Source organism: Hylobates moloch, unplaced genomic scaffold, assembly GCF_009828535.3.
Source record: "Hylobates moloch isolate HMO894 unplaced genomic scaffold, HMol_V3 SCAFFOLD_1, whole genome shotgun sequence".
NCBI classification, from domain to species: domain Eukaryota; kingdom Metazoa; phylum Chordata; class Mammalia; order Primates; family Hylobatidae; genus Hylobates; species Hylobates moloch.
The window spans coordinates 92,257,094-92,275,343 of record NW_026652276.1 but is presented as its reverse complement, the minus strand read 5'-3'; the positions used below and the strand labels follow the sequence as shown (position 1 = coordinate 92,275,343).

At 39.3% G+C, this 18,250-nt stretch overlaps 1 protein-coding gene across 3 annotated transcripts in view; it reads right to left on the bottom strand.

Moving 5' to 3' along the window:
- RND3 (Rho family GTPase 3) overlaps positions 1-18,250 on the bottom strand; it is a 74,116-nt gene that overhangs the window by 16,943 nt on the left and 38,923 nt on the right. For 2 of the 3 annotated variants that reach the window (XM_058430222.1, XM_058430204.1), the window contains 3 exons: positions 4,605-4,699; positions 1,078-1,265; positions 511-598 (listed from right to left, as the gene is read on the bottom strand). In XM_058430222.1, the coding sequence (XP_058286205.1) occupies positions 511-598; positions 1,078-1,227 (238 nt within the window). In that variant the 5' untranslated portion in view covers positions 1,228-1,265; positions 4,605-4,699. Of the gene's footprint in view, positions 1-510; positions 599-1,077; positions 1,266-1,431; positions 1,445-4,604; positions 4,700-18,250 lie in introns of those variants that run through there. The other variant, XM_032755736.2, reaches the window with a different exon arrangement.

Below are 18,250 nucleotides of genomic sequence, written 5' to 3'. Positions count from 1 at the left end.
TTTCTTTCCCCCAACAGCGGCAATTGCACGTAACCGCGTCGCCTCTGGGATTTTCTCCCGCCTCCCATTACCCCCGCGGCGCTCCCCGCCTCCCCGCCAAACAGCAGGTTAGATATAGGAGGGGCGCCCGCCTTGAGCCGGGTGGTTCCGCCGAGGCGCACGCAGCGCCCCTGCAACACCCCCCAGTATCGGGCCACCTCGGCCGACCCAAGGCGACTTGACCACGGCTCCGCGGGCGGACTGCGCCCGGCCACCTGGTCACTAGTGGCTCCAACCGCGGGGTCACCCTGCGGGCACACAGCGCCCTCCTCTCCCCACTGCCATCTCCTTGTCCACGCTGTCGTCTGCCGCCACCACCCAGAAGGGATACAATTTTCGCCCAACAGGGACCGTGGGAATCTCTTGGGAGGGGCGCAGACGGCTTGTAGCGCGCGGTTTCCCAAGACCCGCCGCGCATTCCCCAGCGGCTAGAAACCCGCCCCAAGCGCCACGCGGTCCTCCCACTCTTACCCGAAGTGTCCCACAGGCTCAACTCTATTCTTTGTGTGTCGATTTCAAAACTGGCCGTGTAATTCTCAAACACTGTAGGAACGTAATTCTGGATAGACAAAATGGGCAAAAGAGGAAGGAAACAGGGCAAAGAGGTTATGTTTAAACGCACGACACCCATTGAACACCCTTCGCCTCCCCGCTCCCCAATTAAGAAAGAAAACCCTTACACAGACCACACACTAAGCACATGGACCCTTTCCGAAACCCCTGTCCTACTCCCCACTCACCCCACCCGGCTCTCACAAACCTGCTGACCCGAATCTCCCAACCCCAGGTTATGCACACAGGAACGAACAAGTTTCAGGAGCTAACCAGCCCATGTGCAGGCGCGTCCCAACCCTAAACGCTCCAGCGCACTTTCCCTTTCCCCGCAGTCTAACCAGGGGAAAGTAGTAAGGGGCGAGAAAGACTTTTTGTTTTTGTTTTTGTTTTTAAGGAAAAACGGATGAAAGCGGGGAAGCCCACCTCGGGATTGGGATCCCACTGGCCGACCCCCTCCTGGAAGCCGCGGCCGGCCACACTCACCTCGGGGAAGCAGTCCTTGGCGAAGACATGGAGTAGCGCAGTTTTTCCACACTGACTGTCTCCCACCACAACTATCTTGCATTTCACGTTCTGATTAGGATCCATGATAGATTTGCTGGATAATTTCTGGCTGGCTCTTCTCTCCTTCATTGATGTTGCCTTATTTTCTCTTGGAACAGGAATTTTCTCTTAAGAAGAAAAAAAATATATATATTTCTCTCTTTATAAAAAACAGATATAAAAATAAATCGCAAGGCTGATGGGCAACCCCTGAAACGCGGCGCAGACGAGGAGGAGAGCGAGAGGAGCAGGCTGGTTACTCCCCTCCAACAAGTTTTAAGCCTGACTCCTCACCGCGCCTTCCAAGTCCAATTCCGAGCCGACTGCTTTGTTTCACGCTCTCTGCGCGGCTTTATACGCCGGGCCTTCCAATCCTCTTCTTTCTCAATGAGAGGAGGAAACTGATCTGCCTCCTCCCCTTTTATGGAGCCTGGGAGTGAGAGCTGTTGGCGTTGCATGCCGAAAATGTAAGCAGTGCGCCCTCTAGGGTGCCCATTCGGGATCTATTTCAGACCAAGGCTCTTGGACAACATGAAGACCCCAAAGATGCTTTGCTGACAAGTCCACAGGGCAAGGTGGGAAACTGGTATCTGTGCATATTGATTTGAACTACAATCCCTTTAAATATAGTTTAATAGGGGCTTATCTGTAGAAGCCTCATGAGCATTTATGAAAACAAAAACATTTCCCACCCAAGTTAAAGGACAGTGATAAAACACAGGAAGCAAATCTTGGGTGGAGAATAGTTGAGTGGTTCTATTTTTTTAATGGTTTGTATCAGGTACATAGGCCATGGACCGATAGATCAGCCTCTTTATTCCAGATGCAAGAACAGGCTTGGCTGGGTCACAACAGTAGACTGGCTTCTGAAACCTGTCAGTTTCAGTCGTACAGGTGGAGGCAGAAAGGTTTTGAGGGGTGGGTACAGGAGGTGGGAGGGGAGAAGAAAGAGAAATGGAAGATGCCCATGACTGAGTGACAAAGGCCATTGGAAACTCAACCCTACTGCGCTAGGGACCCAAACACTTGTCAGCTCAGTTGCACCTCCCCACACTTGCAGTGAGGGGATTGGAGGGGGCAGATTTTGATACTGTCTGTTAATTCTTTATCTATAGCCTCTATCTTCCTGGAATCAAAGCACCCTAGACTGGACTCAGAAGGCACAAACATCTTTAGCTGAAAAATGCAGATACAACCCTCCACCCTCTCTTCTGTCCTCCTCCACATCCATCTCCCTAGCCCTCCAACTCTTCCCCCCAAGCGAGAATCTTAGAAAGGACCAGAACGGCCACACATTTGTTCTTTTTCTATGAGAAGTTTTTCTTTTTCTGATCTTCATCTCCTGCACCCCAAATGCTCAGGTTTCAGTTGTTACAATGTAGTAGGACATTGGCCAAAACCAGCTTATATGGTCCCCTATGGAGACTTCTAGGCTTGTAAATGAGAAGATAAGGTGAAAACAAACAAATCAGAAAGTTCAACATGGGAAGTGAAAAGGCACAATGAAGAGTGGTCAAAAGCACTGATGTAAGTAGTGGACTGGTAGGGCCCCTGAAGCCTAGGGGATCCAGGAATGATGTCCTATTTGAGGCTGAGAAAATTGGAGCCCCTCAAACATCATTGACTCAGACTCCATCGGTGGGTCTGTGTTTACACAAGTGGAGGGCTGACACACAAACAAGCAGGTTGCTGGCCCTGCCAGGGTTCCTAGAGCAGCCTTTGCCAATGTTTGTTCTTCTGAGCTTTAGTTCCCTCCTGACACAAAGGGTGCCATGGCCCAATCAATGAGGGTGACACTGTACCCACATCACTCATTGAAGATTCACCAAGCACACTAATGTTACAAACATTTAAAAAACTATTTAACATAGTTTAACCTAGGATTTCCCAAAACTACTTAAACATAGGAAACATTAATCAAATTATTCACGTTTGTTTACTTGTTTAAAAAGCAATGGGCATAGTAGTTGGGGCAGGAGATCACAAAGAGGTGTATTTGGGTCCCCAACTTCACATTTTCTGTATGACGTTGGATGGATTATTTAGCCTCTCTGAGCCTCAATTTCATCATCTGTAAAATAGGAGTCATAATGGTAATTATGAGGAAATGCAAGTGAAGTTTGCAGAACGGTTTCTGGCACAATAAAGAGTCCTCGACCTGTGTTACAGTTTGCATGTAAAATCTTATTTGCACTTTTCAGAACTGTTGAATGTGTCTTGAGAAATTTTGGCTTCACTGGTGGACTCACTAATTGGAGCTGTGTCCATCCTATCTTTTGTCTTATTTTTAACTTAATGAAATTACCCCTTTCCAGAGATATGATTTGACCTTCCATATTTCGGAATTGATGTAGCTTATATGGTTAAATCACTTTAACAGAAATAATTAAGAATGTTTACGAATTGGCTGATCAACGAATAGGGTAACCATATAATTTATCATCTAAGCTGGGATACTTTTTAGAGCAAAAGGGGCACTACCAATGATTGTGGCTGGACAACAGGGGTAAACAGGGTCTATCCCAGGCAAAACAAGATGCATAATCACTTCACCATAGAATCATCTGGAATCATAGTGGATGACTATTTTTGGAAATCAGGTGACCTGAATTTCCAGGAATCTGCCAGTTGCTGAGCAAAATTTAATGGATGTATAATAGAGTAGAAAAACCAACTGCCTGAAGTCACCAGGATTAGAATCCCTCTAGGGTAAAAATTTTTCCTTTTCTTTTTTCAAATCTCTAGTGTTCAGTGTGAAGTGGATACTTAATATATTTTTAAATTTATCTAACATTTAGTTTAACATTTATATATTCAGCATCTGCTGTAAACCAGGCACTGTTCTAGGAACTGCAGATAGAGCAGTACACAAGACAGATCTGTTTGCTACTCTCAAAAAGCATACATTCCAGGCAGGAGATAGACAGTAAATAAAGAAGTAAGATCATCCCATGTTTTCTTCATAGAAAACATGGCATGGCATTATTAAAGCATAGTAGGGTAGGGATCAGACCCATGGTACAGCAGAAGGACGCTCACAGACAGTGGAAAGGTTACAGGCTGGAGGGAAAGGGCTTGGTAGGTTTGAGGAACAGAAGAAAGGCCAGAATGACTGGGGCCTGCTGAAAGAGGGAGAGCGTAGGTCAGGGAGCAAAAGGCAGCAGGCAGGGGCTGAATAATTGGCTGTAGAATTTGGATTTCATTCTCAGGGTAATGTGAAGTCAGTCATGGCAAGACTTGGAACAGGGTAGCAGCAATGATTACGTGAATGAATGAATGAATGAATGACTCCAGTTCTTGGTCTGCACTGTCACTCACTAGCTGTGAAACTTTGATGAAACTGCTCATCTTCAGTGAGAATATGGGATCCAAGTATACCTAAATTCCTGGAAAAGACTAAAATTTTAGACTGCAATAAAAGGTTTTCCCCTAAGAAACACATTCATTTAGAAAATGTGACGCCTTACCTGGGAGGATTGTATATTACCAAGCGTTCTTCCTTTTGTGATTCTTGTTTGTCTTCTTTTGTCTTCCTGTTACTCTCTCCTTTTTCTCATTTATCCTTAAGACCAAGAGAACAGAAAACCAATAGTAAATATTTCTCTATGATTTAGTTAATAGAACACATTCAGTTGCCCTAAAAGGTTTAAGTTTAAAAATTATTTTCTTTGTGGCTAACCCTTTACTTACCAGAGGAAATCTCCCCTCCTGTAGAAACTACATACCCTTTGACACAAAAAGGGCTGATTCCAGGCCTGGAGAGAGAACTAATTGAGAAAGAGTCCCCATCTAGTTCCCATCTAGGGATAGCACAAGACTGATAAACAATTGTTTCTGAGATTTGAGTGACTACAAGTCAGGGACTTGGGTTTTAGTCCAGGCTAAACCAATGAACTATCTGTCCTTGGGCGAACACTGACTAAATTCTTTTCCGCAGTTTCATCCTTATGTGAGGATGATAACATTTGCCTCCTTTAAGTTGCACAATAGCACTGCTTAAAAAATCACATGCCCTGCACTTTCCAAAATTATTCTTTAAAAACACACTAAAGGCACTCCCCTTTTCATGTTCAGTGTATTTATGCAGATCTTGGCCCACAGTGGAATATTGTAAGGCATAATCCCAATAGTTTATTCACAGTCACCTGCCTCTCTTCCGACTCCAGCAGAAGTGTTTGAAGGAGCAAGTGCATAATAAGGAGGAAGCACAGGTTTCTTATAGGCATCATCAATGGAGCAGAGAGATGGCTGACATCAAAGCAAGAAAACGTGCAGGATGCCTTCATAGATGTTATGTCACAAAATATGGATATGAGTCATGGGCATTCTCTTTGAGAATTTAATAAGATGACAGATATTAAATAGTTTCAAATATAGGCATTTCAATACAAAATTAAAGACAAGCATGTAAACTTGTAAACTGCTCTGTACTGAAAGATGGCAATTTCACAATTGTCTCTTTTTGGGGTGGTCAGAAAAGGGTGACTACTCAGTCTTATATAACATCAACAAAATAGGAAGCATTTTTTTTTTTTGAAGTGAGGAATTGAGGAAAGAACATTCATACAATTTAATGGATTGAACTGGTTATTTAGGAAGAATTTGTTTTCCTGGAAGAGAATCTTTTCCTTTATTTTCTCTTAAAATTATGCCTATTTGCCCTCTCAAGGACACTGCACTAAGTTGTCTAGGCTGTGTGGTAAGAGCACTCCAGTCTGGGTTGAAACATTCAGCCTTGTTTTTTCTCATGAATGCTAACTGCGAATATGATTTAACTGCTGCTGTATTGACTTAGTCCTCACTCTTTAGCCAACAGGAAATGACACAACTGTGTGAGTACTGAATAATAAGTCATTTTGAAATTGATCATCCCTTTCTCTGTTTATAGTTAATTTAACAAATAGTCCGTTGCGTTCTTTAGAAACCCAGACCACATGATTTTGGTTCTGTGTATTATAGGGCACAAATAACCCTTTCCACCTGCCCCTTGAAATTTCAGATCTTTGATGCCTCATGCCATTTGTTTATACTTCAGTATTTCCTAAGTAAAGAAAACAAACAAACAAAAATATAAAACTATCAGACCCATTGATTATCTACTAAACACTCAATTATACTTTATGCCAATTTGTCAGTGAGATATGAAAAATATTTAAGGAATTGCCCTAAGAAAACATTTTTAAGGATGAGTTCTTTATACGTTATTCTCTTGAAGTGTGTAGTATGTTCCAAAGATACACCTTTTCCAGTATTTTAGGAGTAGTCAAAAGAAAACAGAGATTATTACTAAGCACCAATTAGAACTTCTTTTGGAGACTGCCAGAGCTTCATTGCCAAGCTGATGAGATGTACTGAGCAGAGTTATTTATGGCTATGTGAACAGTTAAGTGGCATTTAATATTTTAATCTAAGGCTTAAAAGAGAGATTTAAAGATGTTCTATCAAGTTTCTAGAAAGATCTTATGTGGAAATTTTTGCCCCTTCTGTTGAAATAACAACAACAAACAATGTGAAAACTGAAAACTTAGTTGAGGTCAGTGTTAGTTTAACTTAAAAAAGCAGTAATTGTTAGGTCAAGCTTATTTAAAAAAACACTTAGTAGCCACTATTTTAATATTATTGAACTCAAAGTGAGGAAACAGAAAACAATGGCTAGGATACCTTGAAGAGAGTCATTAGCTCAGGCAAAGGCAGAGAGTAGATTTTAAAGCATTTAACTTAACATGTTCTGTGGAAGAGTAGTTGTCAAATAGGTTTGGGCCATGGGCTACTACTTTGGCTGGCAAAACTAACCAACCAACAAAGAAAAAATATAGATGATCTCTAGGATACCATACCCAGGATGAGAGGGGAGATTGCAAAAATTTTGATGGCAAACCTACAAAGAGATGTCTAAACCTTGTACTCTCTCTATCATATTTATTTAAAAGTCAGTATTAGAACTTAAATCCTGAGTAACCTGTGAACAAAGGTTATAATGGCTCACTAGTGTTTCCTGGCACTGAATTTGAAAATCATTGCTCTAGACAAGTTTATTATTGTTATTATTATTGAGACAGAGTCTCTCTCTTGTTGCCCAGGCTGGAGTGCAGAGGTGCAATCTCGGCTCACTGCAAGCTCCGCCTCCTGGGTTCACGCCATTCTCCTGCCTCAGCCTCCCGAGTAGCTGGGACTACAGGCGCCCGCCACCATGCCCAGCTAATTTTTTGTATTGTTAGTAGAGACGGGGTTTCACCGTGTTAGCCAGGATGGTCTTGATCTCCTGACCTTGTGATCCGCCCACCTCGGCCTCCCAAAGTGCTGGCATTATAGGCGTGAGCCACTGCACCCCGCCAGTTTATTATTCTTTTGGTGGGTGGAGGGTAATGTTTCCTTTTGACACAACTGATTTGACTTCAGCAGAGCTGATTCAGTAATTCAGATCATAGTTTCAACTAAATTGGTAGTAGCCAACTACACTTACCAATCAGTTTATGACTTACCTGATAAAGACAGTAGAAATATGACAGTATTGATTTGTTCTTTTTGTCACAGAAGTGGGAACAAAATTATTTTATTTTCTTTTCATTATTAAAATACTTTGTTTTTATTTTAAATGATCTGGTTAAATTTTCTTTATATCCAGGCTATATAATAAAATCCCAAATCTTATTCTTTCCTTTGAAGGACACCAGTTTGGGGGTAGAGGGCATCATGGACAATATACCCAAATGCTCAAAATAGCACTCAGGAATATCTAAGGTAATGTAGATCCAGATAAGGCTTGCAACTACTTATTTTTGAAAAAGTATTTCAGGGAGAAGAAAAGTATTCTTTCATCAGTGGCCGACAATAATCTTGCGTTCTATAAACATCTTCTAGTCTTGGGGGTCTGCTGTGCCCTTTTCCATCACAAGCTCCTAGTAATGCTCTCTGAAAAGCTGTGTAGATTTAGTCCTCACTGCTTTTTACAGTGCTAGCTGAGGTATTACTTATTGATAACTGTTGGATATGATTATGAACTAACTGTTAACACCTTAACACTGGCCACATGAGCAGAGGTCAAATGATTCATCACAATCTGACCCTGGCTCTTATCTAACACATTTCTATAGGTCACATCATTGTTACCTAACCATGGCAGACAGGCCATAGATTAAAGGAATTTGATGCCATTTCTGGTGACTAGGAAGGTATATAAGTTATATGAGGAAAAAAAAAAACCTACTGTCCTGTGCTTTAAAAGCAAAGAGGAGGTCCTAATACATCAATAATATAATTTATCTTAATTCTAACAGAGCAAAAAGCTATCGTCAACACATCGTATGAAGCCATTGATCTTAATAAATATTTACTGAGGATTTATGCCAGTACATTTTGTTCAGGCTTATATAGCTTTCATGCTGCCTCTGAAAATGCCCTCAGTGCTTCCACACTGTCACAGCTACACTATGGAATCAATCAAATGACTGCTCTCCTGAGTACCCCATGTCATCAAGTCCCACATATAGAAGTCTAAATTAGTAATAGATGAAGTCACTCATGGCTCTTAACACACTGGCACCAGGGCACATAAGGTGGTTCATGTAGAATTAAGACAGACATATGAAACTGGATTTTGTGGTACATCAGAAATCTTGGCATGGTGAGGAAAGGAAAAAAACAAGAAATGTGAATGCATTTTTTTAATTAAAAAACAAGAATCAAGCATCTTGTTTTTACTAAAAACAAGAAAGGCAAATATTAGCATTTCAAAAGAGAGGTTTATTTATTAAAAAGTACAACAGAAGTCATTCAACTTTGAGGCATTTTCCAAAAAAGCTAACTAGCTGTTGCTCAATTAATATATCTTGGGAACTTTTCAAGAGTGGAGCTTTCCAGAAAAGTCTGAAATACATGAATTCATGTTTTAATTTTTCCCCCAGACTTTTCAGTTTGCATTTTCAACAGTCTTGTTGAATGCTTCCCGGCCTATATTTCTTGGTCCTCCTTCTTCTCCCCTGCTATTCCCTGCTAAGGCTCTCTGTGTTTATGTGCCTTTTTCACAACACCTGCTTGCAGAAAATTAACATGGAAGGCCTGGAAAACCCTTCCATGTTAATTAACATGGAAGGTGAGGTCAAAAAGAATTGGAAAAAAGAGAATCGGAAGACTGAGCAGTTTTCTGGAGCTCACCTACCTGAGGTTGCCTATGGACTATAAGACACCTTGAGTCCTCCAAAACTGACTGATGTGGATATAATTTTTCACAGGGCTCTCAAACATTCCCCGGTGAATAAACTCTGGAAACTGCAATTCTAACCATAAAAGTCTCTTTCTGTAACAGTCCAGAATGGCTGGGGCATAGGCTAGGGCATGGGTGCAAGAATAACAGAAATCCTTTGGAGAGCAAATTATTTGGGTAATTCCAGGTCCCCGATGTTCACTGTTCCCATATACACAACAGCCCTGAAGGCCTTCACTACTGCGGAAAAAAAATAGTTTGCATTAAAATATAAGCAGAGTATTAGACTGAAAATTCAGTCTTCCAAAGGAAATTTGGGATATAAGCAAGATCTCTACATTTTCTAAAATTACACAATGACTGCAAAAAATGAGGTTATAATTTGGAGGGTAAAATTTTGCTTGTATCTTGAAAACGTAAATGATCCTTAAATTCCCTCCAGAAAAAGAAAAAGAAAAAGTCAACCTTATTACAATGAGTACAGTAATTGCAAATGAATTTTTGTGCTCACGTCATGGAATAGATGCATGCCAGTTGCATTCAGTGATGTACTGCATTCCACTCTCTGATTTTAAAACCTCTGTAGGGAAGTTGCTGTAAGAAACTGAAATGCAATTTCCCTGCAATAAAATTCTTTCTTAGTCATGACCCAGCCCTAAAGGGTTATGGGCTCGGGCAAGCAGTTAGTTACTCACTCTCTCCTTTCTGGTCTAAATCGGGTTGGAATATATATCAAAGGAGGCCATAAAGTGGTTGGGGAGATTAAAAAAAACAACAACAACGATGTTTAGACTGAATATCTTGATGGTTCATCCATTCACTTCTGCTTTGAAAATGGTGAGTAATTACAGCTGTAAGAAGCATACAGATACAGTGACTTCACGTGATGTTAGGAATAAAGATATTTGGATTTTAGCCTGAGATTTCCACTAACAAGCTAAGCTGTGTGTTCCTGGGCAAATATTTAACCTCTCTGGGTGTCAAGTTCTCCACCTGTACAGTTCGTGGGCTGACCCGGAAGACCTCTGAGATCTTATATGGCTCTCGTATGCCATGGGATATTACTTAGATTGTTTTTTAGCTCAACTGAAATAATTGTATCCTCTATTGCCTGCCTCCCCAAAGCCCACAGCATGCAGGCTCCCAAATGCAAGATTTGGGGCACCTGCTTCATTTTCCTAGGCCCCAGATTTTCTGCAAGCAGTACTATATTTGGGCTTATGAATTCAACTATATGACATGTTGAGATCATTGATCAAAAGGCACTGGATTTCTGTCTCATCTAGATAATATTCATAAGGCATTGAAAAAATTCATTCAAATCAAATTCAAAAGAGTAGATTCTAACATGGGCAAGCAAACTGGTTTCTTCAAATGCGCGCGCACACACAAATATAACTGCATAAATATGACATATCATACATGCCACATTTGGGGGTTTGAAGAGCTTCTTTTTATACTTTATGTCATTGAGGTACAGATCTCGAGTGTACCAACAAATGAATTTTGACAAATGTGTATGATCCTGTTATCAATATCCCAAGCAAGACACAAAGCACTGCCCATAAAGTTTTCTCATGCCCCTTCCTAATCAAACTGTCTTCTTCCAGGAACAACAATTATTATCCCCACAAATTAGTTTTGCCTATTCTCTTTTTTTTGTTGTTGAGATGGAGTCCCGCTCTGTCTCCCAGGCTGGAGTGCAGTGGTGCGATGTTGGCTCACTGCAAGCTCCGCCTCCTAGGTTCACGCCATTCTCCTGCTTCAGCGTTCCCAGTAGCTGGGACTACAGGCGCCCGCCACCACGCCTGGCTAATTTTTTTTTGTATTTTTTAGTAGAGACGGGGTTTCACCGTGTTAGCCAGGATGGTCCCGATCTCCTGACCTCGTGTTCCGCCCGCCTCGGCCTCCCAAAGTCCTGGGATTACAGGCGTGAGCCACTGCGCCCGGTCCAGTTTTGCCTATTCTTGAACTGGATGTATTGCAGAATATAAACATCTTGGGTAGATGCATTCATGTGATTGCATGTATTTTTAGTTTGTTCCTTTTTTGCTGAGTAGTATTTCATTCTGTGAACATACCACAATTTGCTTATCTATGCTTCTGTTGAAAGACATTCAGATTAATTCCAAGTTTTTACGATTATAAATTAAGTGGAGTGACAATTTCTTTACACAACTTTTTGGACATCTTTTTACTTTTGTGTGTAAATACCCAAAATTAGAATTGCTAGGTCAAAGGTTATGTGTATGTTTAAGAGAAATTGCCAGTTTTCCAAAGTGGTTGTACCACCAGCAATATGTGAGTAATCCATAGCTCTACCTTCTCTCTGACACTGAGTAGTTTTAATCTTAGGAATTCTAATGGATATATGATTTTTTTTGTAGTTTTAATTTGCATTTCCCTAATGTATTTAATATATTTTCATGTGTCTATTGGCCATCATGAATATTTATCCTGGTATGTGGCTATACTTTTTTTTTATTAATGTCCTGAATTTTTTCTTTTTTTTTTTTTTTGAGACAAAGTCTTCCTCTGTTGCCTGAGCTGGAGTACAGTGGCATGATCTCAGCTCACTGCAGCCTTTTGCCTTCCGGGTTCCAGCGATTCTCCTGCCTCAGCCTCCTGGGTAGCTGGGATTACAGGAGCACGTCACCACGCCAGGCTAATTTTTGTATTTTTAGTAGAGACTGGGTTTCACCGTGTTGGCCAGGCTAGTCTCAAACTCCTGACCTCAGAGGATCTGCCCGCCTCAGCTTCCCAAAGTTCTGGGATTACAGGCATGAGCCACCACGTCCGGCCAATGTCTTGAATTTTGATAAGTCCTGTTTATCCACTTTTCCCTTTATAGTCAGTATTCTTTGCATTTTGTCTATAAATTGTTGCCAGATCATAAGTTCACAAAGATAGTCTCCAGGTGTTTATTTTATAGATTTAACTTTTACATTATATCTGTAATACTTCTCTGCTTAATTTTTGTGTATAAGTTAGTCATATCTCTCACTTTTTCTTGATATGGATATCCACTTTATCCACCCTCTTTTGTCAAAAAAAATAATCATTTTACCAATAAATTTTGACAGTTTGTAAAAAAAAAAAAAAATCTTTTGACCATAACTGGATGGGCCTGTTTCTGGGCTTTGTATATTGTACCATTAATCTATTATCTAGCCTTCTATGAATACCACATTCTCTTGATTGCTATAGCATTATACTAAGCCTTGAAATTATGTAGAGTAAGTACTCCCACTTTGTTGTTCTTTTGCAAGAGTGTTTTACTGATTCTAGGCCTTTTACATTTCCGTTTAAATTTTAGTTTTAAAAAATATTCCTGCTGGGCATGTGATTGGAAATGCATTGAATCTATAGATTAATTTGAGGACAGTTGGGATAACAATGTTGAGTCTTGTAATCCATGTATATGGCATATCCCTCCATTTATTTATTTATTTTTAATTGAAAAATATGTTTATTTGGGTAAAATCAAAATATTTATCAGTAAAGTCCTCTGAGATGCTCATATAAAAAGACACTATAGACACATAAAATATCATTATTGTTATTATCATCATTAATAGCTAGCCTAATACTTTAATGATTTTCTTTTTTTTTTCTCGTTCTCTTTAAAAATTTTTTTTTTATTTCCATAGGTTTTTGAGGAACAGGTGGTGTTTGGTTACATGAGTAAGTTCTTTAGTGGTCACTCCTGATATTTTGGTGCACCCATCACCTGAGCAGTGTACACTGAACCCAATTTGTAGTCTTTTATCCCTCACCTGCCTCCCACCCTTTCCCCTGAGTCCCCAAAGTCCATTGTATCATTTTTATGCCTTTCCATATTCTTAGCAATATTGTGTAGTTTCCAATGTACACATCTTTCACATATATTGTTAAATGTACCCCTAAAGTATGTTATGTTTTGTGCTATTGTAATTTCCAATTGTTGATTGATAGCACATAGAAATAGAATTGATATTTGTATATTTGTCTTGAATTCCCAAACTTTGATCAAATCATGTCATCACTTCTTATCCAGTAGAGCTAGTAGATATTATGGGGATTTTTGGCTTTTTTTGTGGGGGGTAGATTCCTTAGGATTTTCTTCATATACAATCATGTCAAAAATGAAAACAATTTTAATTCCTCTTTTCTAACTTTTATGTCTATTGCAATGATTAAGGCAAGTACAATGTTGAATCAAATTAGTGAGATAAACATACTTTTTATTTGTCTTAGTGGAAAATGTTTAGTATTTCACCATTAAGTATAATGTTAGCTGGAGATTTTTCATAGATTCCTTTTACCATATTTAGGAAATTATCCTCTATCCCAAGTTCGCTGAGAGTTTAATTTTGTTAAATGCTCTTTCCATATCTATTGAAATGAACATGGGATTTTTTTCCTTTTTGATTTACATACAAAAATCAACAAATTAAAAAGTTTTCTCAAAAAGTTAATGAAATTGGCCGGGCGCAGTGGCTCACCCCTGTAATCCCAGCACTTTGGGAGGCCGAGGCGGGCAGATCATGAGGTCGGGAGATCAAGACCATCCTGGCTAACATGGTGAAACCCTGTCTCTACTAAAAACACACACACAAAATTAGCTGGGTGTGGTGGCAGGCACCTGTAGTCCCAGCTATTCAGGAGGCTGAGGCAGGAGAATGGTGTGAACCTGGCAGGCAGAGCTTGCAGTGAGCCAAGATCACACCACTGCACTCCAGCCTGGGCGATAGAGCTAGACTCTGTCCCAAAAAATAGAAAAAAAAGTTAATAAACCTCTAGCAAGATTAAGAAAAAACAAATCACAAAATATCAAAGTCAAGATTAAAAGAGGAACTACCACCACAGATCCTACAGACATTAGAAGGATAATAAAAAAATATATTATGAACAGGTCTATGCCAACAATTTTGACAAAACAGATGATTTACATTGATTGATGTTTGAATGTAAACCAATATTGTATTTGTTTTTTTTTTTGACACAGTCTTGCTCCAGGCTGGAGTGCAAGTAGCATGATCTCAGCTCACTGCAACCTCTGCCTCCCGGGTTCAAGTGATTCTCCTGCCTCAGCCTCCTGAGTAGCTGGGATTGCAGGCGTGCACCACCACGCCCAGCTAATTTTTGTATTTTTAGTAGAGACGAGGTTTCACCATGTTGGCTAGGCTGGTCTTGAACTCCTTACCTTAGGTGGTCCACCCACTTCGGCTTCTCAAAGTGCTGGGATTACCGGCATGAGCCACCATACCCAGCCCAATATTGTATTAAGATAAGCACTATTTGGTCATGATGTATTGTCCTTTTTATATATTGCTGGAATTTAGTTACTAATACTTTGTTAGGGATTTTTTCTTTGTATGTTAATGGGAAATATTGCCTTGTAAATTCTTTTGTAAGAATTTACAAAAGAATCCCTTTTCAGATTTTGGTATTAAGGTTATATGGCCTCATAAAACTAATTGAGATGTGTGCACTGCCCATCACCACCACCCCGACCCCTGCCCACCGTCTACTTTCTAGAAAAGTTTGTGTAAGGTTGATTTTTGTTTCTTTTTTCTTAAATGTTTGGTAGAATTCACTCCCAAAGGCATCTGGCCCAGGAGGTTTTTTTGTTTTGTTTCTTTTTTTTTTTTTTTTGTGGGAAGGTTATAAATTACAAGTTTAATTTTTAAAATATGTACACTATTATACAGATTGTATATTCCTTCTTTTATCACTTTGGAAATTATATTTTTCTTTTTTTTTTTTTTTTTTGAGACAGGGTCTTGCTCCATCTCCCAGGCTGGAATAGAGTGGTGTGATCTCGGCTCACTGCTACCTTCGCCTCCCAGGTCAAGTGATTCTCCTGCCTCAGCCTCCTGAGTAGCTGGGATTACAGGCGTGTGCTGCCACACTTGGCTAATTTTTGTATTTTTAGTAGAGACGGGGTTTCATTATGTTGGCCAGGCTGGTCTTGAACTCCTGACCTCGTGATCCACCCGCCTCGGCCTCCCAAAGTGCTGGGATTACAGGTGTGAGCCACTGCACCTGGCCGGAAATTATATTTTTCAAGGCATCTGTCCTTTTCATCTATATTGTCAACATTGTTGACATAGTGCTGTTCATATTTTGTTATTATCCCTCTAATGTCTGTAGGATCTGTGGTGATAGTTCCTCTTTTATTCTTGACTTTGATATTTTGTGATTTCTTTTTTTTTCTAAACCTTGCTAGAGGTTTATTAATTTTATTAACTTTTTGAAAAAACTTAATTAGTTGATTTTTGTATTATTTTAGATTAATTTATATCTGTTCTTTACTTCCTTTCTTTCAATTACTTAAAACAATTTGCATTTCTTTTTACAGATTTTTTAAGGTGGAAGAGATTATTGATTTTAGAAATTACTGTTTTCTAATATAAGCATTAAAAGCTATGAATTTCCTTTTAAGTGCTGTTTTAGCTTCATCTTACAAATTCAAATTTGTTGTATTTTTTATTGCTAAGGTCAAAATATTTTCTCATTTCTTTTGTGATTTCCTCTTTGACCAATGGATTATTTAGAAATGTGTTGCTTAGTTTCCAAATATTTGGAAATTTATTGATATCTTTTTATTACTGACTTTTACTTTAATTCTGTTGGGGGTCAGATAAAATATTCTGTGATTTCCATACTTTAGCATTTATTGAAAGTTTTTAATATTGTCTTTTTTGTTAATTTTTTTTTTTTTTGACAGGGAGTCTTGCTCAGTTGCCCAGGCTGGAGTGCAGTGACGGGATCTCGGCTCACTGCAAGCTCTGCCTCCTGGGTTCCCGCCATTCTCCTGCCTCAGCCTCCCGAGTAGCTGGGACTACAGGCGCCTGCCACCACACCCAGCTAATTTTTTGTGTGTGTTTTTAGTAGAGACAGGGTTTCACCATGTTAGCCAGGATGGTCTTGATCTCCTGACCTTGTGATCCACCTGCCTTGGCCTCCCAAAGTGCTGGGATTACAGGTGTGAGCCACCATGCCCAGCTGTTAGTATTACATGTATACTTGAAAAGAAAGTATATTCTGCATCTCTTGGATAACAGACTAGATAAAAGTCCATTAGATCACATGTTGATGGTGCTGTTCAAATATAATATAATGCTACTGGCTTTAAAAAATTTACTTGTTTTATCATTTGCTAAAAATGAGCTGTTGAAGTCTCCAATAATGATTGTGAATTTGTCTATTTCTCCTTTTAGTTTTGTCAATTTGTTTTACCTACTTTGAAGCTCTGTTATCACATGTAAATTTAAATCTACACATTCAAATTTTTTTGAATAAATTCAACCTTTTATTATCATAAAATATTTCTCTTTATCTTGGACATTGACTCTTGTTTGAAGGCTATTTTCTCTGATACAAATGTAGTCACAATGGCTTCCTTGTAATTAGCATTTACATGATGTATTTTTTTTTTACTTTTATATTGTTTGTGTCTTTGTAGTTAAAGTGGATTTCTTATTGATGGCATATAGTTGTCTTGTGTTGTTTACCATTCTGATAATCTCTGTTTGTAATTGGAGTTTTTGAGCTCTTTGTATTTAATGTAGATTGACAGAGTTCAGCTGGCCGTAGTTTTTATTGCCTTTTTTCCCCCTTCCATGTGAAGTTTTCTTTTCTCATATATTGTCTAAATAGATTTCTAGGTGTCATACTCTCAGCTTGAGCTGCTTTCTATCTCTCAAGGAAAGGATATCAGTGGAACATATTGCACTAAATAGAAGCAAATAAACTGGGAAGTGGAAAATAAGTCAGTTGGGTACATAGGTTCTAGGGTGGATCACACAATTCATGGTCATTTTAAAGACAGGACTTATCAGAGGATCAGTGTCAACACTGGTGGTTCTTTTCCAGGGCCAGCACCACCCCTGACAATGCTAAATATTTTCTTTGGTGATTTGTGGGAATAATAATTAAGGGAGTAAATGATGTATTGTCAGATGGAAAGGTTAGCCAATTGTTGTGCAGATCATATATATAATGATATGTTGGAGGAATAATCATTAGTAAACAAAAGGCATGTCAATATGTGTATTTTCAGCTGATACATTGAAAAACAAAGTTAAACATTTCAAAGCTCATAAAGATGAGCAAGATTAGCAGAAACAAAACATCTTGAAGTCAACATGGATAATAAAATGATTATTTCACTGCAGAAGTCCAATAATTTGAAAACACTATTTTGAGACTACAATTCAGACATAGTGGTAAAACACGTCAGAATAATGACATTACTTATATACTTAGCGCCAGCATACTGTGTCCAGTTCTGGATTCCCTGATTAATGTGGGGGAACTACATAAATTTCAGAGAAGAATTAGAACTTTGATTTTAGATGCACAAGAATAATTACAGATAACTGTCAAAACTTCACATTTAACTGATATTAAGACTCAGAAAGGTTGAAGCAAGTTATTGGAAGCCACATGGTTAATATATGGCAGAATTGTGACAACAGCCTTGACTCTTAATCTCTTGTCTATTGCTCCTTCCAGTTCTCAACGTGAATTAGTAATTCTGAAATTAAAGGACATGAGAAAATATGCAGGGTAGTGAGATTATTTATTTTAGAAAGAAAATGACAATTCAGATACAATATCTATCATTGTATTAGTCTGTTCTCATGCCGCTATTAACAAGTACCCGAGGCTGGGTAATTTATAAAGGAAAGATGTTTAATTGACTCACAATTCCACAAGGTTAGGGACACTTCAGGAAACTTACAATCATGGTGGAAGGGGAAGCAAACACATCCTTCTTCACATGGCAGCAGGAGAGAGAAGTGCCAAGCAAAGGGGGACAGCCTCTTATAATACCATCAGATCTCATGAGAACTCACTATCATCAGAACAGCACGGAGTGTAGATAACCACTCCCATGATTAAATTACTTCCAACTGGATC